The sequence below is a fragment of the Capsicum annuum genome, chromosome 1, assembly GCF_002878395.1.
Source record: "Capsicum annuum cultivar UCD-10X-F1 chromosome 1, UCD10Xv1.1, whole genome shotgun sequence".
In the NCBI taxonomy this organism is placed as follows: Eukaryota; Viridiplantae; Streptophyta; class Magnoliopsida; order Solanales; family Solanaceae; genus Capsicum; species Capsicum annuum.
Genome location: NC_061111.1, coordinates 146,589,747 through 146,613,811, shown reverse-complemented (window position 1 = coordinate 146,613,811; position 24,065 = coordinate 146,589,747). Strand labels below are relative to the sequence as shown.

Genomic DNA, 24,065 nt, shown 5'->3' with positions numbered 1-24,065 from the left:
TATCTTTTACAGTAACAAAAACAATTATATATCTTCATAGTACCAAATACAATTTCATATCTTAACAATAATAAATACAACGCCATATTTATACATATGACTGAACAACACAAAATACGTACTACATATAAAAAAACTACTACAAATACCTATATTACCAACTGAAAAATAAAAAAAAGCATAATCATATGTATATTAAAAAATACATATACCTGCAAATAACTCATAATCTATAAAAATACATATACAAATTACTCTTTCACTTTTTCTTCTTCGAATTCATATTCAGATGAATTTTGTTCAACGGGACTTGGTATTTTACTTGACTCTTCCATTTCGTTTGACTTCTCTTTTTCACAGATTTTTGTATTTTTTGGGGTTTTGGAGATGAAGGTTTTCTCAATCCTTTCCGCTTCATAATTTCGGCAATCTTCTCCGAATCGTTACGATGCTTCGATCTCACCTCTTCTATGCTTGCTTCTCTCTTCGACTGAATAGATGTAGAAATCAATTTAAGATTCATTTGTGTTAAACCAAGACTAAATGATGGTGGATTATCGAAAACCAAATTCACAAGTGGTATACCGCTATTTGAACTTCTACAACATGTATTCAACCATTATAGCAGGCCTCTACAATCTCTCAACAAAAAATTCACAAACACACCCCCACCCCCACCCTCCCCCCAAAAAGGAAAGAACATGATTGAAGAAAAAAATATAAAATATATAAATTATATGAAAGAGATAACATGTAATAACAGTAAATATCAAATTGCCTTATTTGATGGAACACAATATTAATCACCAATTTGAGAAAAATAGGCAGAAATTAAAAAAAAAAAAAAAAAAAAGCAAATTGGATAGAGGATACGATCAGATTGGAAGGAAGTGAAATAATGGAGAAACAATATGAAAAGGTAAAATATGTGGAGTAAAACACGCACCTGTGTAGTTAATGGGCAAAATAATGTTACTTTTGCTATAAACTATAATTTTGTAAAAATATTGCTACTTATTATAATTATAGTCTAAATTTTGAGTCTTTCTGTAATTTTTGCATGATTTAATTCAACTTATAGCATGCACAAACAGGAGGAGCAGGTGCATACAGTTCAAGTGTCATTCTCAGTGGTGACAAAAGATTGAATAAGGCTTATTTGCTAATTATGCCTGAACAATCTCTTGGCTTAACAGTCTGATGAGGATTCCTCATCTACCAGTAGTAGCAAAGGCCTCTAACCTTAGAAATGCACAATGAAGCACTCAAAAGTTATTTCATCATTGGATTGTCCACTAATCAAAAGCAAAAATTCCTGACACGGTAAGGTAAACAGAGATCTCATCACGTCTTCATTTTTGTTCTTTAAAGTCAAAATTCGAAGGTGCAAGAAGCAACAATCTGATAGTGTGTCATATATGATACATCATGCCATAATCCTGCATTGCTCCGAAAAAAAAAAAAAGAACTTTTAATTAGACAATAGGAGTTTCACTTTTGAGATCTGTAACTACGTTTCCCATAGCTGTTCCATAGAAATTGGCTGCGTCCAACAATAAAGATTCCTATAAAAGTGGCCAGCTTGACTTTTCCTCAGGACATGCTGTGAAACAAGATTTCTGGTAGTTCCATTCGAGGAATAAAGTGGCCAGCTTGGCTGCATCTAACATTACATTTTGCCATTTAGCTTGTTCCATTCGAGGAATAAACCACTTCAGAAACAGATGTTTATCATTGTTCCATATCACTAATAGTCTTGGCATTCCTTAAGCTCTCACAACCTGGACAATTGTGCAAGCTCTCATGTATATAAATATCACAATCAAGGCAGAAGTGTTGTTTGCAGTTTGGACAAGCAACCTGGGGACCTGGAAAATTTCCTGCATCAAATCAAATAAAGAGAAAAGTGGAACAAGCAAAAAGTGAGAATCCAGATGAATGAAGAGAAAAATGGAACAAGCAAAAAGTGAGAATCCTGATGAATGGAGAGAAAAGTGGAAGAAGCAAAAAGCGAGACTCCTGTACATTAAGTTTGAATTAGGCCAAATACATGGACACCCTCTTAAATCTTAATGTTGCCACAACTTTTCACTTAGACATCTCAATTGAGGTTGTTATCTTTTAGACAACTAACATACATCCAAAATATTCTGTTTGAACACCTCACAATAATGTGGCACCAGTGAGTTATTTTCAGAGAGTTGAGCTCATGTATTGTAATGTAATTTTTTTATTATTATTTCTTTCTTCTTCTTTCTCCTCCAGATCCTCTCTGCTGCTTCCACCACCTCTACGCCATCAGTTTGGACAGACTACATATCACCACCAAGGCTAGGACAGATGGAAAGAAATCACCTAGTGTTTTGTCTCTGTTGGGAATTGAACCTGAGACCTCATGGTGCTTGCATCTGCCTTCAAATACACCAGTTTGTAGATATGTGGTGAGAGAAGTAATAAAAGGGGATGGGATAAACTTAAATCACCTGGAAGGAAGATGTATTGGACGACTTACAATTTACTGAGGTTCATGCAGCTTAGTAATAAAAGATGGGGCACAACGAAAGAAAAAGATCTATGTAGGAAATACCTATTAATTAAGAATATGTTTTAGCAATGCTAACACTTTTACTTTACATCCTATATTTTTATCGGAGTTGTTTAGCCTTTCAGAGGTTAATACGACAGTAGCAAATATAAAGAACTTCAAGTACTTTTTATGTTGCCTTATTTTTGCTTCTATTTTTATTTTATGTAATGTTGTCCTGAGATGAGTTTAACAAGAGTAATATGGTCAACGAGGATTCATATAATCAACCCCAACGTGCTTGGGACTGAGGTGTAGTGGTGTATTTTTGGGCAGCTGACTACTGTAGGGATGACTTGATTATTTATAGGCATGATTTGTGTTGTTTGGAATAAAGTGACATATATTTGGAGAGAGCAAATTTATCGAGAGATTTGCACGGGTAAGGGAGAAAATTGAGGAATGAGATGCCATGTGGCTTTGCTCGATTTGCTATTTTGCCACATCACCGCATGAACTCACACATTTTATTCTTTTACTAGCTAGGCATGATGTAACATAGGCAAATTTTAAGGTGCCTAAACAAAAAACTAGGGCAACTTCAAAGGCTTGTCTATGTATTGCCTTGCATTAAGAAGAGACATTTTCCTTCCCAGGTTTTATGATCCCAAAGCCATGTTTGATCTAAGCACAACTAATTATACAGAATAATTTCCTATTCATCACACAACTTAAAAGAAATTTGGCAATAAAACAAACTATCTGGCTGAATACAAATACTAGTTCAACAGGCTACTTCCTTCAAAGACCAATTTCAGTATTGCTTGAAATTTTCTCTCAACACATTCCTCAAAGGACATAATTACAAAAATACAGCGAGAAGCACAGAATTGTACTGAAAATAAAAAAAACTTATCATCCTGGACGTGCATAACTTTAGCTCAAGAAACACCCCGTTTCTTATGTAGAACACTTGAGACATTTCTTTAGCTTCAGTTTAACAAAAGATCAGTTAAGATTAGTGTATTTTTTTTCCTTTTGTTCTTTTCTAATTGGAGAAATGTACATAGAAGAAATCAGATGACAAATAATTATGTAAATGGCTTCCGATAAGATAAGCTACTCCATTAGAGAATTCTCACCTTATCAAACATCCTAACATATACATGGATAATGATAATATCTGCCTAAAAATGCAAATCTTTTTACAAATATCCTGTGTGACCAGGTTCTTCATTGGGTTACAGATTCACTTCAGTGGTTATTTACAGTGAAATCTTGAGAGCAAACAGATAAGACAGATTTTCGTGTTTTTGGTATGATTCTTTTACCTATAGATAGTTTCAATTTTGAAAATAAGCTTAAGAATGCTCTTACCAGGATTTAGGAGACTTAATTGGCAACCAAAGCAATTCTTAGGTAACTTGTGAAAATCTTTCAGAACCAACGGCGAAACGTCATCAAATGGCCTTATTGGGAAGAGATGGTGATATGACCTTGCCAAATGTGGAGAAGAAACAAGGGTCAGGCCGCAGATGCAGCACTCAGTAGGCAGCTCACATATACGCGCTTTGCATCTCGGACAAGTGTATCCACCACAAACTTTAGCCTCTTTATGACATGAACAAATTGAAATGACACCCTCCGCTGCTCTTTGGGGGAACCCCATCTTGATCAAATTTGCAACAGCAAACTCTGCAATAGCTGGAGGAGGTGGAGCATGCTCCAATACCAACTCTTTTAAATGAGGCTGACAGAAATAACCAAGAATCAAATTACAAAAAGTTCAAAATATTATGCTTGCCACATAGCTATTCATTATTCAATAACCAATTTCTCCTAAATTTCCATGAAAAGATTTTCTTATTCTAGTAGTTTTGTTACACACGTCTCATATAACCATTTTCGGAGTTCAATTATCTATTCCTCACCTCATCCAATGCAACAAAATACATTCCACCAGTCTCTTGGCAGAGATGCTTGCATATGTAGAGTTCTGCAGACAGACCAATTACTGAGCACCTTATCTTAGACACTTTGCACTTTTGGATGGTTTCCAGTATATCCCCTGGATCACAAGTGCTAAGAGCTGAATACAAGATAAGGACTTCACGATGCCCATACGATGGGATTTGATTTAGGAGATCACGCACAAGATCTAGGCCATTCTGAAGGGATGCATCACCTGAGGTCCCCAATTTACCCATCAATGCTTTGATATGAGCCTCCGGGCTGCCACCAAGATCTGTTAAGCAGTGAGCTACTCCATCTTTCAAAATTACCAAGCCAATTTGACTCAGGGGATTCTGGTCAAAAAATTCTCTTATAAATGCCTCCACTTGTCTGGCAACTACAACCATTCGGCTTGGTTTATAATCCATTTCTGCAGCTGCCTAAAAGCAAAACTCAAGTAAGCAATTATTAGCTCCAAAGTTGTATAAAGTTCAAGATAGTATGAGACATTACGGTCAAGCTTTCTAAAGTCATTTCTAAAGTCGATTCAGGACATGTACAACGGAGCGAAGACTCGTGTGATGATGGTAGGAGTTTCGGAGTACTTTCCTGTTTTGACAAGGTTGCACGAGAGATCGTTTCTTAGCCCGTTTTAATTTGTCTTGGTGATGGATGTTTTGACACGGCGTATTCAAGAGGAGGTGTCTTGGTATATGTTATTTGCTAACGATGTTGTACTAATTGACGAGACCTGGGAAGGAATTAATGCTAAGTTGGAGGTTTGGAGATAGACCCTGGAGTCTAAAGAGCTTAGGTTGAGCAGGACGAAGACTGAATACTTGGAATGTAAGTTCAGCAATTAGCGCATGAGGCTGACGTGATAGCAGAGCTGGATTCCCAGGCCATTCGGAAGAGAGATAGTTTCAAGTATCTTGGATCTATGATTCAAGGAAATGGAGAGATTGACGAGGATGTCACGCACCGTATTGGTGCAAGGTGGTTGAAGTGGAGGCTCGCTTTGGGAGTCTTGTGTGATAAGAAGGTGTCTCCTAAGCTTAAAGGTAAGTTTTACCGAGTGTCAGTTTTGACCGACTTTGTTGTATGGAGCGAAGTGTTGGCCAGTTACGAACACCCACATTCAAAAGATGAAGGTGGCGGAGATGAGGATGTGTGGACTTATTAGGAGAGATAGGGTTAGAAATGAGGTTATTCAAGCAAAGGTGGGAGTGGCTTCGGTGGAAGACAAAATGCGGGAAGAAAGGTTGCGATGGTTTGGGCATGTGATAAGAAGGGGCACGAATGCTCCAATACGGAGGTGCGAGAGGCTAGCTATGGATGATTTTAGGCGGGGTAGAGGTAGGCCGAAGAAATATTAGAGGAGGGAGGTGATAAGGCATGATACGGAGTGGTTACAACTTACGGAGGACATGACCCTTCATAGGAAGCTGTGGAGGACACTAATTAGGGTAGAGGGTTAGTCCCTAATAATAAGGAGTGTTTTGTTTGTATATGTGCTTCTAGTTTATTGTTCATAGTGTTCTGAGGGTGATTGTGATATCGAATAGATAGTTTATAGTATTACTCTGTCGATGTCTTATTTCTTTTATTATCTAGCAGTGTGTTAGCCCATTTTGTGGTTTATTTTTATATTTTTTGTGGTTTATTTTTATATTTTTTGTGGTTATACTGTTATCTGTCCTGAGTTGCTGGTCTATCAGAAATGGATTGCGTACACTTTACCCTCCACCCTCTCCAAAGTCGGGAGACACTAGCTATGTTGTTGTTGTTGTTGTTGTAGTATGTAGACTTAATTGGAAGGAATGCTAAAAGTGCCTCTTTTATTATATGTCTAGATCTCTAATACTCAAAGAATTTCAATTTTCTTCTAGCTTTCCTAGTTGACTTGAGCATTGCATAACTGTAAGTGAGTAGGATAAGTATCAAGTAGATGCAATCAATTCTCTGGAAAACTTTCGAGCAATGTGGGGAAAAAAAAGAGAAACCTACGAAAATGTCAAAAATAACTTTTTTTTTTTTAAATGCTGACATATTGAAAGGAGAACTATCAGCAGAAAATTACATGCAAATGTTTCTGATTGTTTATTACAGACACCTTCTCAATGAAAAAAAGGAAATGTCCAAGGCAGTGATAAGCTCCAACCCAAGTAAAGGACATTTTCAAAAGGCAACAACTGTCTTAGACTAACTCACTTCACAATTTTATCTCAGAATTTCAAAATGTGGTTCAGAGAAATCAATGTGAGGTGGTATTCAAGGAAACATGGTGACATCAAACTGAAAGTGGGTGTTCACTTGCATATTAATCAAATTTACTGATCAAAGACAAGCACCCAATTGCATTGCATACCGCAGCGTGAATTTCAGAAAAAGTTATCCAAGAATTGGTTTCTTAAAACCACAATAAGAAACAGATACACAGAAATATACCTAGCTTTATCAATATCTCATAGCATAATAAAATAGTTGCAATCACTAAATCTTCAGCCCTAGACGCAAATAGAAATCCATAACACGAAGAGCTACTGCTTCTTTAATAGGACCATATTGTATTTCCTTTTCAATGAACAATTCGCTGGTAGCATCGAATGGAGATCAGCAGATTGTAAAATGGACCCCATTAACTTCATTTGGAGATAACACATTTACAAACATATAACTATAGATGCTTAAATAGTTTTTTTCATATCTTGCAAGGAAAAATTAAACCTTCAAATGTCCAGAAACCAACTACAGTAACGCAGTTATTGTGCAGTCATTATAGGAATTTACATACCCTGGAGAAATCAATGATAATGTAGAGGTACCGAATCAGACCCTTCTGAATTCGTGCAGCAGTTGCAGTCCGGAGACGCCGTCGATATTGAGCATGGGATAGACTTTTGTTGTCAATTGGACGAAGGAGTCCTGATTCATCCTCTTGCAAAGACTCCCATGATCTTTCATCTGCATAAGTTCTTTCCCATGCTTCTCGACCTCTTCCACTTTCCTCCTCCTCTTCCTCTTCCTCTTGATTAAATCGTTTTTCTTCATTGTTCATTTCCCTGTTAGATATAATGTCAAATCTTAATAAGACGACCAGATACTTGAGAAACTAGTGACTTTTTCTTCATAATGTCAAATATTATTAACCAAGATGGCAGTCAAATAGAACTAGTGAGTCAAGGGCTTGGCCTTGGAAATTGATCTGGAAGACTAAAAGTCCTTCTAGAGTCTCTTGTTTTGTGTGGGTGGTAACAAAAAGGGCTTGCTTAACTCAGGAAAGATTACAAAGAAGAGGTCTTCAGATTTGCTCAAGATGTTTGCTACATGAAAAGGAAGCTGAAAATGAGCACCTTTTCATGCACTGTGAGATAACTATAAATCAGAGGCACATTGTTATGGACTCGTTTGTGGGTAAGGTTTATGCAAGGCGGGTCCCTCAAGCTGAGAAGGAAAGAAACGGCAAAGAGGATCTGTAGATTTATGCAACCTTCAGATTTTGTGGGCATTAAAAATAGACAGTAGTTTAGTTTTACTAGAATTCTTATTTTAAATAGATTTTCTATGTTAGCAGTTTCTTAGTTTCCTTAAATATCTTGTAATAGGATTCTATATAAGGAGGAGAAGTAACAGACGAAAGGCAGGAATTTACATCAAAAAATAACAAGAGATTTGGGTCTCTCTCTAACGAGTCCTAAGGTTGTAGGGTCCCTTTTAACGAGCCTATTGTTTATTAAAAATTGGTCGCTCACGAAATAAGAACAAGGAGAAGGATCTGTTAAGCACATACTTCTCGGTGAATCGCCCGGTGACAAGATCCATATCACGTGGTCGTAACACACATGTTCTTTCATATGTTAGGGGTGAATTGGCAATGCCAAGAACAACCTTGGAGCTTCTGAAAATTGGAATAGCATTGGCAGAAGAAATCCAGAGGAAGATTGGCGGCAGAGTATCCCAGCTAGTATTTGGTGGACTATGTGGAAGCAGAGGAATCTTAGACATTTTGAGAATCAAAGCAATCTTATCCAGAAAATCAGGATGAACTGCCGCAACCTTCTTTATATTTTGTGTAAACAAGATCCCATTGGGGGAGATAGAAAATATTGTGAAGTTTATACAGTTTGTAACTTCCTAGAATAACAAGGGACTCTTATGAGTTTTTCTATGTATGTAAAACTTCCCCTCAACACCTGATATGTAGGTGCTGAATGTTTTGGTTGAATATGAAATACAAGTTACCCTTTACTCATAAAGAAAAAAGTCGCACAATGTCTTCAACCTCTTGGCTCTCAAAAGACAAAATTTGAACACCAGAGACAGTCACATATTCATTTTTTTAGATGACAGTCATTCAATATAGTGCCAAAGGACTGCTTATCTCAGTTGTGAGAAATTTCAGCTTGAGCTAGCTGACAAAACACTCTTAAGACCTACTCAAAACCAACCCACCCTTGCTTATAATCAATTCCTAATGTTGCTGAGTTACTCAAACTTCACGGTACACTTGTCACTCATGCAATTCATCAAACACCTTACATGCATGTACAGTTAGCGTATCACAGGCAATATTAGCAGGAGGCCGCCCTCCCAATTACGAGGAAATTACAGTTCAGGTAGCAGCGACACACAAATGAAAACTCAAACCACAATATTCTTTATTAATCGCAAAACACTTTCAATTCGCAGGGGTTAGTGGAGTTGAGAAACAGGGGGGCTGGGTAACAAGGGAGAGTGCAAGAGAAAAAGCAAGATGAAGAGAGAAAAAACAGTACCTGGCGATAGCTGGCAGCGGACTGAAGTGGGTGGGGGTGTTGCGTGTGGTGGTGTGTGTCGATGGAGGAGAAGGTTGGGGGAGGTATGAGTGCAGGGGAAATAAGAACAACAGAGGTGGGGTTTTATTTTACAAGCAAGAGACTGAAAAACAGTCCTTTGGTAATGAAAACGTAACTGAAATTTTTGTAAATTTTCTTTTTCTTGCAAATGAAAATGAAACTTATATTCTAAGAAATTGTGACTCTTTTTGTTGATTTTTTAATTTTTCTCAAAATAAATTTACTAAAAATGAAATACAAGGTCAATGAAAAAGATTAAATCCAAAAAGAAACAGTTGATCGCTAAAAATGATATAAAACTCAAATCCGATAAAGAATTAGGTGTTCACAACCTCGTGCAACACAGTTGAATACATTGCAACCTGAGCACAACGGTTGCTCATACCACGCAACAAGCACAGACTATCATCTCCACCACCCTCCAGCCTCACTTACTATTAGTTAAGGTTGTTTTAACTTAAAGCACGTAGAATATGTTGAAAGCCTAAACCGTGTCCTAAATATGCCTACCCGTCCCAATTCCTATTGTCTAGGAGGCATTGAACATTTGCTACTAAATGTAGTCTACTACTCTACTAGATACAAAGAGAAGTCCTAAGGTATGACCGTGTCCTAAATATGCCTACCCGTCCCAATTCCTATTGTCTAGGAGGCATTGAACATTTGCTACTAAAGGTAGTCTACTAGATACAACGAGAAGTCCTAAGGTATGTTACTTACTCTAACAAGCATGGCATGTATAAAACAAATAATAAGGGCGTAAACAAGCACAGCAACATACCCAGTGTAACAAAAGGAAAAAGTCAATTCAAACATGCCTCCTCTTCTGAGATAGTGGTACGGACTGCGTATACTTTACCCTCCCAAGACCGCACTTAGTGGGAATACACTGGGTATGTTCTTGTTGTTGTTGTCGTAAACATTCCTCCGAATTAATGAATTAATTAAAGGAGTAATTGTGGATCTCAAAAAAGGAAAGATTCATTAATTTTAAACGGCCAAGTAAAATGCACTGGTACAGCTAAATAAAATGGAAGAAGAAAACAGGCCAACACACGAGAATGATTAAATATAAGGGCCAAAGCTTAGCTTAACATGATAGTATACAAATAAAATAGATAGATATAGCATTGTTGCATCAAAGCCCAGAAAATATATAATTTCATATATGTCTTTTTGGGACCAAACCTGGAAGTTCGCACTACATGAAAAACAAAGTCCATATTACTTGGATAAAGACCGTACTTATTTTTGGAAAAAGATGGATCACCCCAGGGCGCACCCCAACCAAAAGGCACTAGACGGACTAAGGGCAAGCGAGATAAAGAAAGCAGCTGGCCCTATGTGTAAAACCTTGCTGCAGGTGTCTTTCTCCAATGAGAATAAAGAAAGTTTTTGGGCAAGACAAGAAAGGAACTCGCCCTTTGACACCAAGGGATGAGAGCTGATTGTTGGCGATGACTTGGTGAAGGGAATCTATGAGAGAAGGTTCTTGAACCGGGTTACAACCAATGCGGAACCAACGAGTTTAGTCGAACAAGGTAACGAGTCTAAGGGAAGGATCAAGCTTGAAAGGAATGGACGGACGTAGGCTTAGTAGTGAATGCAGACCCTGCAACTAGATATGAGATCAATGACAGCAATAAAAGAAAGATGTCGAGAGAAAGTTTTAGCCCAACAAATGCGTTGCGAGGAGAGATCGAAGACGAAGATTTTTTGACACAGTGTGGGCACTACATGGAAAAGACAGATAAGGAACAACCCACCAGAAGGGCATACCTCAAGGAACACCAATCTCCCCGGCAAAGATCTATCTGTGCAAAGACGACCTATGGATAGAAAGAAAGATGCAGGAAGGGGAGTACACGGTCGAACAACCGCTGGGGTTTCAGTAGTGATAGCTAAAGGGATAATCGAATCAATAGCAATACGCCCGGTTTGAAGAGGCTCATACACAAAACGGCGCGAAATAATACCCGAGGTGGCAGATTCAATTAATCAAAATTCAGAAGCTGAAATTTCACCTCTACCATCAACAGATTTAGCCAGGGCATTTACAACACGACCCAAATAAGCCACACTCACAAGTATTACAGAACTTCCTTCTAGTATCAACAAACCATCGCCCTGATCTACATAACGTAATCCACTTCCTTTTCCATTTCCCTTTTTTTTATATCACTATCTGAAAGCACAAACTTAAGCTTGACAAAACTATCTAGTGAAGGAACTTTATTTTTTTTAATTTCATAGTATATAATGAAGGAGCTTTATTTCTCTATATTTGGGCCACTTCTTGGCATGTTCTCACATGACCAAATAAATTGCATTTTATGCATTTTCTTAATACCAAAAAATATGCCTTAGTTCATTCAAGAAAGACTCCAAAAGAAGTTGATCATAAATTATATCACTTAGTTCAAGAATTGACGACTTACGCATTTAATTCAATGACTTTTACACTAGACGTTCTCAAAATGGGGAAAGAGAAATTAAGCGGAACAGAATTGACAAGGTGATAGAATCGTGAAAACGTTTGTACATTGGGAAACAAAGGTGATAGGCCATGACAAAGCACAAAACAACAGGTTCCAAAGAATGAGACTCGGCATGCAATGGTTCACAAATTCACATATTATGTTTAACCAACCCTTAAATGTGCAGGTTAAAAAAAAAAATCAGTTTTAAATGTGGTGGTTAATTCATAGGAAGCATGAAAATCTATGTTGTTGTGACTATCAAGAGCAAGAAATATAGTATAATTCATACAATTAAACACATCCTGCACGAATTTAGCACACAGATGAAAACCATGAACTACATAGAAAGGGGACGAAAATCCAGCAAAATGCTTTTAAAGTTTAAAGCATTCATGTAGCGGAGCCAGACCAAAGACATCAAAAGAAGAACTGAAGCAAATTCCTGCGTTTACAAACAAAACGATAAATAAATTGCTTCAAATGCGGGTGCGTAAGATAAGGAACTGACCTCGTTTTGCAGAGTGTCGACCAGGAAACCAATGCGGTCCAGAATGACAAAGTCAGCCGGGAAGATGAAGTTATCCACTCTCATAATCACATCAAAAGAACAGGTTTCTTCACCATGTAATCAACCATCAACAGTTACATTGCAGTTGGTTCAAGAGGGTTCAAGCCTAATTGCTTGAATACAGACAGTAGCATCAAATTTATACTGGCTCCTAAGTCACATAAGGCTCTAGCGAACTGAGATGACCCAATAGTACATGGAATAGTGAATGCTCTAGGATCACCATTTTTTTGGGTCAGAGACCTAGTCGTGACTGCACTACAATGGTGCAAACCAATCAACATACTTAATCGTAGCCCATTTCTGATAAACCCGCAACTCAGGACGAGATAACAGTATAACCACAAAAAATATAAAAATAAACAACAAAATGGGCTAACACACTGCTAGATAATAAAAGAAATAAGACATCGAGAGAGTAATACTATAAACTATCTATTCGATATCACAAACACTATGAACAAGAAACTAGAAGCACATATACAAACAAAACACTCCTTATTAGAGACGCACTCCTACCCACTAACCCTCTACCCTAATTAGTGTCCTCCACAACTTCCTATGAAAGGTCATGTCCTCCGTAAATTGTAACCGCTCCGTATCATGCCTTATCACCTCCCTCCTCTAATATTTCTTCGGTCTACCTCTACCCTGCCTAAAACCATCCATAACTAGCCTCTCACACATCCATATTAGAGCATTCGTGCACCTTCTTATCACATGCCCAAACCATCGCAACCTTTCTTCCCGCATCTTGTCCTCCACCGAAGCCACTCCAACCTTCGCTCGAATAACATTATTTCTAACCCTATCTCTCCTGATAAGTCTACACATCCTCATCTCCGCCACCTTCATCTTTTGAATGTGGGTGTTCTTAACTGGCCAACACTTCGCTCCATACAACAAAGTCGGTCAACTAGATTAAAGGTGATTAGACTTGATGGGAAATTCAACTAGATTGAGATAAGAAATATTAGAGAATGAAGTTAGAGCAATACAAATAAGTAAAAAAGAGTTTGATCAAACCTTGGCGCAATCACTTTGCCAAGATATCCATGTTTTAGTCTGATTGGGCTTCGACCCAATTGCACCTTCCCTAATTCTTATTAAGCCTCTGAAATCAGATTTATTCAAGTAAATTATAGGTTTTAACCGCACTCAAGGGTGTGGCCTAGTGGTTCAATGAAGTTGGGATGAGCACCATGAGGTCTTAGGTTCAATACCCAGCAGAGACAAACACTAGGTGTTTTCTTCCCATTTGTTCTATGGCAAGTATCCCGTGGATTTAGTCGAGGTGCGCGCAAGCTAGCCCGGACACCACGGTTATCAAAAAAAAAAAATTATAGGTTTTAACCCACTTTGCTCTTCAAACACTTGTAGCGGCTTCTTTTCATATGGGACTGAAAGTCTGTAAGCTCAGACTCGAAAGAGATGGGCCTCATTCACCCATTAGGTAATGCAAAGGAAGAGAAGTCCTTTTGGACTCCAAATAGGTTTCACAAAGTCTGAATGCAAATAACATACCTACATATCATACAAGATATGAAACTCAAACAATAATGTACAATGAAATTTTCACCCAATAAAGCTTTATTAATTACCTTCTCCTGACAAACTATATATCGCAACTACTTCTCAAGGAATTCACATAAGTCTATCAAGATGCTTAGGGAAAATAATACAAATCCGAGTAACTCATTTTCAAGGAAGTAATCCAAGGCCAAACATGATAATATTCATAATCTAGCTAGTCCATCCAAATGAAATTCATACTATAACAGATCCATTTTCAAATTTTCAGAACATTGAGAAATTCCAGTAACTACAAGGATGAGAGGTGCAATTCATATGTCTACCAATTAAACAAAGAATCTAAAAAGAACAAAAAAAAATTTGGACAAAACAATCAAGCTACTGAAAACACATCCATAGCTTGGTACTTTGAGGTAAAAGTAGGCTAATACAAGTCTATTTAACTTCAAGCATTAATTTGGGAGAAAACAAAATTAGATAGTGATTTCTCAAATTACAATCATTGCCTTCCTCTTTTAAGACTTTTAAGTGATATAAAAGATCAAATAAAATGAGGAAAACTTCAACTTGTTCAAATTAAGGGATCGAGCATCGCATGTAAAGTAATCTATAGTGAAGTTCTACTACATGCATAAATCCTCCTTTGAGGTTTGCTAAAGAGAAGCCTCAAATTCCACTTATATGGACCTTCCAAAATAAAACTATGGTAGAGTTTGTTTGAAACAAATAAATCATGAAAAAATCAAATTTTACACTCAAGACTGCAAAGGAGAATGAAAGTTCATATATATCTAGTCTAATCAGATTGTATGCTACTCGAATAAGAAATATGCCAACGGACTTTAATAAACAATTATGAGGTACTTCTCATCTCTCAATTCCATACATTGAGGAGAAATTAAAGTAATACTCAAGAGGCAGATAGAGCTTCTTCCATCCTTGTAGGTTTATCCGATACAATGAATCGATAATAACCTTTAAGGAATCCTCGACTTGAGATATATCCATAAGATCAATTACTCCATAGATATTTTACTCAATCGAACAAGTCACAACAATGACATATTATCCGGTTTCAATACCATAAAAAACTCGCCTAAACCAAATTTATATAGAAACAACTTAATTCTCAATCCTAAATAATCACAATCAAACAAACAAAGTTCAAAACAGTGTCGGAATTTCACTATAATGCTCAAACACAAAAGAACACATAAAAAAGATGAAGTGTTTACCTTTTTGGAGCAGCCAATCAAGTCTATGAGTTTTCAACAAAATTTCTCTACCACCGCTGAAAAAAGACACTCGAATTTCTTAGTCTAGGAATTCAAGCTCGAAGATGAGTCTTATAGAATCCTTAATACTGAAATCCTTCGTCGATAGCAAAATCCCACACTTTCAAAGTTTCTGCTATCCGACCTCTTTACCCAAAATAATGTAGTAATGGGGTTTATATAGGTGCGATTTAGGATGCCAAAATTGGTGATGTGGGATGAATATTTCTAGGAATTATTTGGGAAATTCCTATAAGGGGAGCCTTGGAATAACTGGTAAAGTTGCTTCCATGTGATCAAGAGGTCACAGGTTCAAGCCTTGGAAATAACCTCTGGCAGAAATGCAAGGTAAGGCTGCGTACGATACACCCTTGTGGTGGGGCCCTTCCCCGGACACCAGACATAGCGGTAGCTTTAGTGTACCGGGCTGCCCTTTTTTATTTGGGAAATTCACTGAGGCAATTTCAAATCCTTTTTGAGGATAACATTGGCACATCCATGTATTGTACTATTTTGGTACTAATTGCTAATTTGAAATGAAATACCGTTCAACAAATGTTCAACAAATGATCTGGAACCTTCGGGATGTACGAACCGCAAGCGCAGCATGGGAGATAGTACGAATTTGAGCGGTGGCGTTTGAAAGCTGAGGTTCATTGATGTTATGTTGTTTCCATTGTTCAATATTGAGAGTTGTTATAGTTGTTTAAGTGAGGAAGAAAGGTTAAAGGGTTAAAGGCTGGGTGGTTCGAGTCAGGTGGATAATGGGTCGGATAATTTAAAAAGGAAAAGGCTGGTGAGTGGAAACTAGAGTAAGGTAGATTTTAGGTTGTTTGTTAAAAGTTAAAACCAGAGGTACGTGGCCCGTGTGAAAGAATGTATCAAGTATATACACAAATAGAGATACACACGCATTATACACATATATAGACAAAACGTTAAGGAGCCAAGTTCTACAAAATGGTTTTGTACATTCTTTTTACATAAGATGACATTTGATTTTACTTACATAAGATGACATTTGATGCATCCTCAAATTTAGCTTCGCAAACATAAGACTGAACCTTGTTGCATAGAATGGACAATTTAAAATTAAGGTTAGACAAGGTATATTAAACAGAAGAAATAACTATTAATTGGTGTGAACATAAGGACTACGTACACTCTATCCTTCCTAAATCACACTTGTGAGATTACATTGACAATGTTAAAGCTATTATCATATGAAGATAAAGAAGCACTAATTAGGCATCCAAGGTATAAAAGGTTGTTTTAATATACTATAGTTATAACAAAGTTCATTGTGTCAACTTCATACTTCTGTTTCTCTTTGTCCACCTTTTCGGTCTTTTGACGGTATATCGGAAACAACCCCCCTCTCTCTAGAGAGTAGGGGTAAGATCTGCGTATACTCTGTCCTTCCTAAATCTCACTTATGAGATTACATTGAAAATGCTACTGTTATTTTGTTAAATGATCTTAGACTCTATCAAGTATTGCTTTTCTGATATTGCATAAATTACAGTAGAGTGTGGAGCAAAATTTACTCGGCATGCATATTATCAAATTGCCCGTGATTTCTACTTAACAGAGTTTTAGTTTACAAAGCTGCTACACATTCATTTTTAGGGTATTGGAAGGGAAGATGAATTAAGAATGATAGTACTAAGATCATGTAAACGGGATCGGACACCTTCTTGGGCCTTGGCAATCAAAATTCTCACGACATGATGACACTATCAATCCTAGGAAACTCCTTTCACTTTTACCTTTGTGTCGGAAAAAAAACAAACACGAATCCCGGGAAAAAAAACAAACCAACCAAAATTCCAACAAAATAGACGGAAATATATATATAAACAACGCACGTCCATTTAATTTCGCCGAAATCAACAATTACCAGCAGCAATTACAACAAACAAAGTGATTAATTTCATAATACAGCTACAACAATCACACTCCGAGGAAAACTCCGTTTGTAATTCGTAATTCACTTTCATGTAGAATTATGCAGATACAATATTTACAAATTGAACTTTCAGGAGGAGAATATTACCTGCTAATTGAAATATACCACAGACACCTGAGTCGACGGTTAGCTAGTATAAACTGAAGCCACAATAAAGCAAAAACAGAACAAAAACAAACCCCCATAAACATTCACGAAAAAAATTGTTAAAGTTGGAAAGTAAATTAGATAATACAGGAAAATGTATCCGTACGCCAACACTATATACAAAACAATCTTCTGTACACACAAGAGACACTTTTAAATACATATGAAGATTATTAGTACAAAAACTGTGCATTGGAATAACGGAGTCCATTTTTGAAAATTTGTCACATAAAGACAATTGCATTGTCAGCAGTTGGTCGTTCATGCTAATTACAGAAATTTTTCTTTGTTCCTTTTTTGGTTAAGGAGATTAATACTAACTCATACTTATCATTTACTAATCTCCTTTGTTGTCCTCTGCAACAACATGTCTACTTAATATTGTTGCTGTTAATGGCAAGCAACATCCCTAAGCCCGTCAAACTGATTGTCAATTTTGTCTTGGATGCACAAGGTTGCCTGGCAGATTTATAAGGGCATGCAACATGACTGTACATGTAAGACTAATGTCTCATTTACTTTTTTCTGTGATTTACTAAAAAATTTAATGGATATTGAAGTTGTTATGTCCACATAAATTTGACTAAAAAAATAAGCAGACATGGTCAAAGAAATGTGAAGTTCAAAATGGAGACATGGTCTCCAGAAAGGTAAGGCATCTACCCAACAGAAGATGGTACAAGTAAATATATTTTCTTTGGAGTACATACTGCAGTATCCACACTGGGTACTTTGTTGTTGTTGTACATAATGTAGCATCCAAATGGATTTTTTGGGGGGGAATTAGCGGGAATAAATCTCAGCCAAAGTTTTCATCTTTTTCTTCTTATTGGAATGGTTTGAATTTCAAAGTCCAACACAGAAAAGCACGAGAACATAGCAGTTATGAGTTATGCACAATGGAGCACCAGAAGTATAGACATAGATGAAGTTACAGAGAACGCATCCAGCTACAGCATGATTAAATTCATCAGTAAAAGTAAGGTATGAGAATACGATCTTGTTACAATGTCAGAGATCATCGTGTTGCAAACAATTGAGTTTCATTCCATGTCCTAACTGGAGAGTAAAGTTAACGTGTGAAACCCATACTTAATAGTTCAATCAATAAGTGCACTGAACTAAATATCTGTCAATATTAACCCAAACAAGGGAGGCCAAAACGAATAGTACCATAGAATGATACTGTAGATTGAACATTTACTCACAAGCATGCAACCCAAGCGATTATAAACGATATCTTAAAATGGATAAAGTCATTACTTAGTTACAGCAGTTAGTTGATCAGTTAGCTGGCATGAACTGGCAGCAGTTGTCAATTAGTTAGTTAGCTGATCCAGAAAAAAATTGAGGAAAGTTATCAATACGTAATCGAATTGGAAAAATTATAGAATATAACAAGATTATAGTTCTCAACATCAGGAAAATCATAAGGAAATGAAGAAAGAAGAAATAAAACACAAAAGCAAAAGCAGTTTGATTCATGGTTAAGCTTTAAAATGTTTCCATTGCTTACGCAGACGTATACCTCACCAAAAAGTTAGACGTACAAAGGAGAAGCTACAAGGAGTAACGTGCAATCTGTTGCATAGCTATTATCAGATGAAGATAAAGAAGCACCAATTAGACATCCAAGGCATGAAAGGTTGTTTTTATATACTATAGTTATAACAAAGTTTGTTGTGTCAACTTCATACTTATGTTTCTCTTTGTCCAGGTTTTTGTTCTTTTGACGGTATATCAAAAAACAGCCCCTCTCTCTACAAGGTAGGGGTAAGGTCTGTGTATACTCCAAAAGGGCAGCCTGGTGCACTAAAACTACCGCTATGCGCGGTGTCCGGGGAAGGGCCCCACCACAAGGGTGTATCGTATGCAGCCTTACCTTGCATTTCTGCCCGAGGCTGTTTCCAAGGCTTGAAACCGTGACCTCCTGGTCACATGGCAGCAACTTTACCAGTTACTCCAAGGCTCCCCTTCGGTATGCGTATACCCTATCCTTCCTAAATCCCACTTGTGAGATTACATTGGAAATGTTACTGTTATTTTGTCAATTGATCTTAGACTCTATCCAGTGTTGCTTTTCTGATGTTTCATAAATTGCAGTATAGAGTGTAGAGCAAAATTTATTCGGCATACATATATAATCTAGACACGTAAAATTAGCCTCAATGCAGCATATTATGATCATGAATTTTTTTGAGGCCTCAGTTATATAGGGAAACCATTATCCTCCCATACTATTTTCACACACAAACACAGATACCCCCTTCCCTGCCTGAAATTAATATCAACCGCCCATGATTTCTACTTGAAGGGAGTTTTAGTTTATAAAGCTGCTACACATTCATTTTTAGAGTGCTGGAAGGGAAGATGAATTAAGAATGATAGTACTAAGATCATGTGAACGGGATATGACACCTTCTTGACAATCAAAGAGACTAAGGAGAGCACAATCTAACTTATGGTTTTCTCTTGATACAAGTTTCTCTTTAAGGGAATTTAAAATTTTTAATGCATTGTAATCGATTCCCAATACTGTGGAAGTATTTTTTTTTTTTTTGACTTGCACCGGGTGTCCGAGACTCTTCGAGCCCTGACTAATCCCGGGGGTGCATAGGCCCTTGGCAAGGAGTTTCCCGCAAGTGCACCACGGGTAATTCAGGGTTTCACCCAGTCCGATGGCCCTCAGAAATTGTTTGCACCCAGTGAGTATCGAACTTGAGACCATGAAAGGGAGCACCCCAAAGCTCAAGCCAATTACCACCAGGCCAACCCCTGAGGGTTAGTACTGTGGAAGTATTTGAACAAAGACATTCAGATTCTCACGGCATGATGACACTATCAATCCTAGAAAACTCCTTTCTCTTTTACATTTGTGTCGGGGAAAAAAACAAACACGAATCCGAGGGAAAAAACCAACAAACCAAAATTCCATCAAAATAGACAGAAACATATATATAAACAACACACTTCCATTAAATTTCGCAGAAATCAACAATTACCGGCAGCAATTACAACAAAGTGATTAATTTCATAATACAGCTATAACAATCACACTCCGACGAAAGCTCTGTTTGCAATTCGTAATTCACTTTCATGTAGAATTATGAAGATACAACATTTACAAATTAAATTTCAGGAGGAGAATATTACCTGCTAATTGAAATATGCCACAGACACGTGAGCCGACGGTTAGCTAGTAAAAACTGAAGAAAAGAACCATGGAAAGTCCTTCTACATCAGCTACTAAGCACAACTCAAGAAAAAACAAACGAATAAAACACCTTATCACCACTGTTTAGTAATTGCAACCCCAAAACAAAGTGTGTTTTACCAGAAACTAAACACGACCTAGACAAGGGAATGACAAAAAACAATAAAAATAAAGAACGTTTAACCTAAGAAATGAAGGAACACCGAACTCACAACTAAGTGTTTTTTAACAAAATTTAAGCACAACCCAGATGAGAAAATTATATCAAAATACAAATCTTGCAATTCAATCTAGGTCAATCAGAGCCAGAAAAATCAAATTGGGCGTGCTTTCATTAAAAGTCATTCAAGATTAGAGAGAAATATTAAATTAAGTATTCCTCCATTAACCCAAAATGTTCCTCCATTTTAACCAAAAATAAATACATAATATAATCAAAAAAATACCTGTACAGACTACTTTCTTCTTCGATCTTCATACACGAAGAGGAAATTCACCAAACACTGAAGAGAAGAGATAAACATCTCAGATTGCAACATTAAAGCTGAATGGGAAGATGAAAAATGAGTCTATAAACCCTCCCAAGTCTTTAATTAAAAAAAGGGGAAAAGTGGGTCCCACAATGTCCCCAAGTTAAAAAAATAAAGTCGCTTGAACAACTAGGACAGTTGTTCGACAACTGCATTAGTTGTCTCAACAATTTCGCAAAGTTGTTGAACAACTTCGCACAGTTGTCGAACAACTTCGCACAGTTGCCGAACAACTTTGCAAAGTTGTCGAACAACTATCAAAGTTGTTGAACAACTTCGCAAAGTTGTCGAACAACTTCGTAAAGTTGTCGAACAACTATCAAAGTTGTCGAACAACTATCAAAGTTGTCGAACAACTTTGCAAAGTTGTTGGAACGAAAATATTTATAAAAAAAAAAACAGAAAAAAAAATTGTCCCTTTCACCTAATTTTTAAAACTTGAAGGACCCTCACTTAATTGGGAAACTTGTTTGTCCCTTTTAATCCAAAGTCCCGATGTTGTGTGTCTGTTGACATCGAGCATGTAAGACACGTATCAAACCCTAGCACATTGACGAAAATACCCCTATTATGAGTTTAATGACAAAGAGCACACATGTCTAATGTGGCTAGGGTTGCGTATCGGTCGATTCGGTTCGGTTTTGAAAATTATCGGTTTTACTTATTCATTATCAATTTGTACATATGTTAAACCATTAAATAACCGTTAAGATATCGGTTAATCGGTTATCGGTTTGTCGATTTTTAATTGTTATCGGTTTGGTTATCGGATTAACCGTTAACATTGAACATATATAATTTAAAGTCCAAAGCTACTGCCTACTGCTTATTGCTCTTTCCGTGCACAAAGCCACAAACTGCATTCGGTAATCTTAAACAAGAGTTCACTACTATCATGACTGCTTCATGAGCGAGAATAACATTATGTAATGCTAGTTATGAGATACGAATAATTAACCAATATGAAGTAGTCATTTCAAACAAACACATTCACAGCACATGTATCCGCACACACAAAATCACAATCAAAACAACTATGTGTTCCGACCACAATCCCTAAAAGTCTAAAACACAATTTTGAACCAAAATTCAAAGCACAATTCATCAATCAACAATTATGTAAACTCGCCCATCCATTCTTATAAGACATAGTGAAGGGAAAAGTTGTAACATACACACACTTCAACATTTGGTAAACAATCAAACCTATAAACTCAAAATAATACCCAGTAATTATACTGTCTCTCTGTTCAAACTTCAATTCAACAACCCAACTTTAAGCTATATTTCTACTGGTTCTCTCTTCTTTGTAATTTCAATTTTATGAAACCTCCTTGTGCATTTGTTGATATGTTTTTATGTTGGCTTTAACAGTGGATTCACAAGCTTAACGCACCAATTTGCTACGCCCCTTTTTGTAGATAATTAATCACTCAAAATATGGCATTCCTCTATTTATAAAAAAAAACACTAAATCGAACCGCACAAGTACTCCTAAAGAAAGTAACATTAGACGTTTGAGAAATGAAGCAGCTGGCACCATAAGTGACATGGACCTTATCACTTCATTTGTCTATGTTCTATCTACTATGATCCACATATTCCCTTTTTACATCATACAGTTCACCTTCTACATTTGTTTCCGAAAATCAAGAAACAAAAAGAAAACAAGAACAAAATGTATTTTCCCATCAAATTCATTTTCCTTTTCACAAAATGGACATACATAAGATTGGACACTGGACAGAAATTGAAGATGAAGCAGAGACTATCTAAAAATTGTTACCTGTTGAGCAGCGATTGTGAGCAGCAACAGCCGAGCAGCGTTACGTCTCTCCAAATTGAGTAGTTTTGAGCAAAAATTGAGCGATTGTGAGCAACAACAACGGCCGAGCTTTTGAGTTTTGTGAATTGTGACTTGTGAGTAGTGAGACAGAGACTGAGAGCTGAGAGAGACGCTAAGTGTACTTTTGGGCCAGTGGTGGCCTGTAACCTATAATGCTTACCGGATATCGGGTAGCCCGATAAAAAATTAAGAAAACCGCAGTCCGAACCGACAGTCCAATAATAAAAAAAATCAAAGGAAAAGGACAGAAACGATACTTTAAATTAAATTATTTTCTTGAAAATAACCATGAAATTTAAATTTCACTTTCTAGCCATTTTAATTTACTGACTGGTTCTATACCATTTTTACACAACTTTTATACAGGTTTATACAAATCTTATACATAAATATTTTATACGGAAATTATACAGTTTTGATACATAATTTATATGATAGCTGTACATTTATACTTTAAATTAAACTATTTCCTTGAAAATGGCCATGAAATTTAAATTTCACTTTCTAGCCATTTTAATTTACTGACTGGTTCTATACCGTTTTTACACAACTTTTATACAGGTTTTATACAAATCTTATACATAAATATTCTATACGGAAATTATACAGTTTTGATACATAATTTATATAATACTGTACTTTTTTTTACACATTTTATACAACAATTATATAATTTGTATACACTTTCTATATATTGTACATATACATATTTGATAGAGCTATACAATTTTTATACATATATCTTATATGGATTCATATTCTATTTAATAATTATATCGTTTTTATATAATTTAATTATTATTTCTAAAGAATAAAAAAAAACATAATATTTGATCAAATTAAAAATTTATAGTAAAAAAAAATTGAAGTATTTTTAAAAGGACCGAATTGTCCAAGTTGAATATTGTATCAGTATTATATAAAGACTGTATCAGTATCGTATATGGACTGTATATGGATTACGTGGATCAAAATGACCCAAATTGGGAAAAATTAGAAAATGACCATAAAATGACATTTGTTTAGCCGACTGAACATTATTTGTCCAAATGCCAAATTTGGGCTATAATTAGGCTATTATTTTTTTAAAAGGTCATAGAGTGTCATTTTTCCAAAACTAAATCCGACACCCGAATTGATAATTAATTAACTAGATAAATAAATTATCGGTTCGGATTAACAGGTTGAATCG

The 24,065-nt window shown here is 36.4% G+C and overlaps 1 protein-coding gene across 20 annotated transcripts; it reads right to left on the bottom strand.

The window, feature by feature from the left end:
- Positions 1-1,329: 1,329 nt before the first annotated feature.
- Positions 1,330-23,011, bottom strand: LOC107839383 (general transcription factor IIH subunit 2). 20 transcript variants are annotated; one of them, XM_047397490.1, is made up of 12 exons: positions 22,814-23,001; positions 20,944-21,000; positions 20,437-20,489; positions 18,547-18,614; positions 17,224-17,276; positions 16,177-16,231; positions 15,129-15,184; positions 12,301-12,407; positions 7,272-7,539; positions 4,456-4,917; positions 3,902-4,274; positions 1,330-1,880 (listed from the first exon to the last, which is right to left on the bottom strand). In XM_047397490.1, exons 9-12 carry the CDS (start codon positions 7,533-7,535, stop codon positions 1,732-1,734), a joined length of 1,248 nt encoding a protein of 415 aa, XP_047253446.1. In that variant the 5' UTR covers positions 7,536-7,539; positions 12,301-12,407; positions 15,129-15,184; positions 16,177-16,231; positions 17,224-17,276; positions 18,547-18,614; positions 20,437-20,489; positions 20,944-21,000; positions 22,814-23,001; the 3' UTR covers positions 1,330-1,731. The 20 variants fall into 20 exon arrangements, with proteins under 20 accessions (XP_047253446.1, XP_016538363.2, XP_016538345.2 ...); XM_016682877.2 differs by lacking the exon at positions 16,177-16,231; XM_016682859.2 differs by lacking the exons at positions 15,129-15,184; positions 16,177-16,231.
- Positions 23,012-24,065: the final 1,054 nt, after the last annotated feature.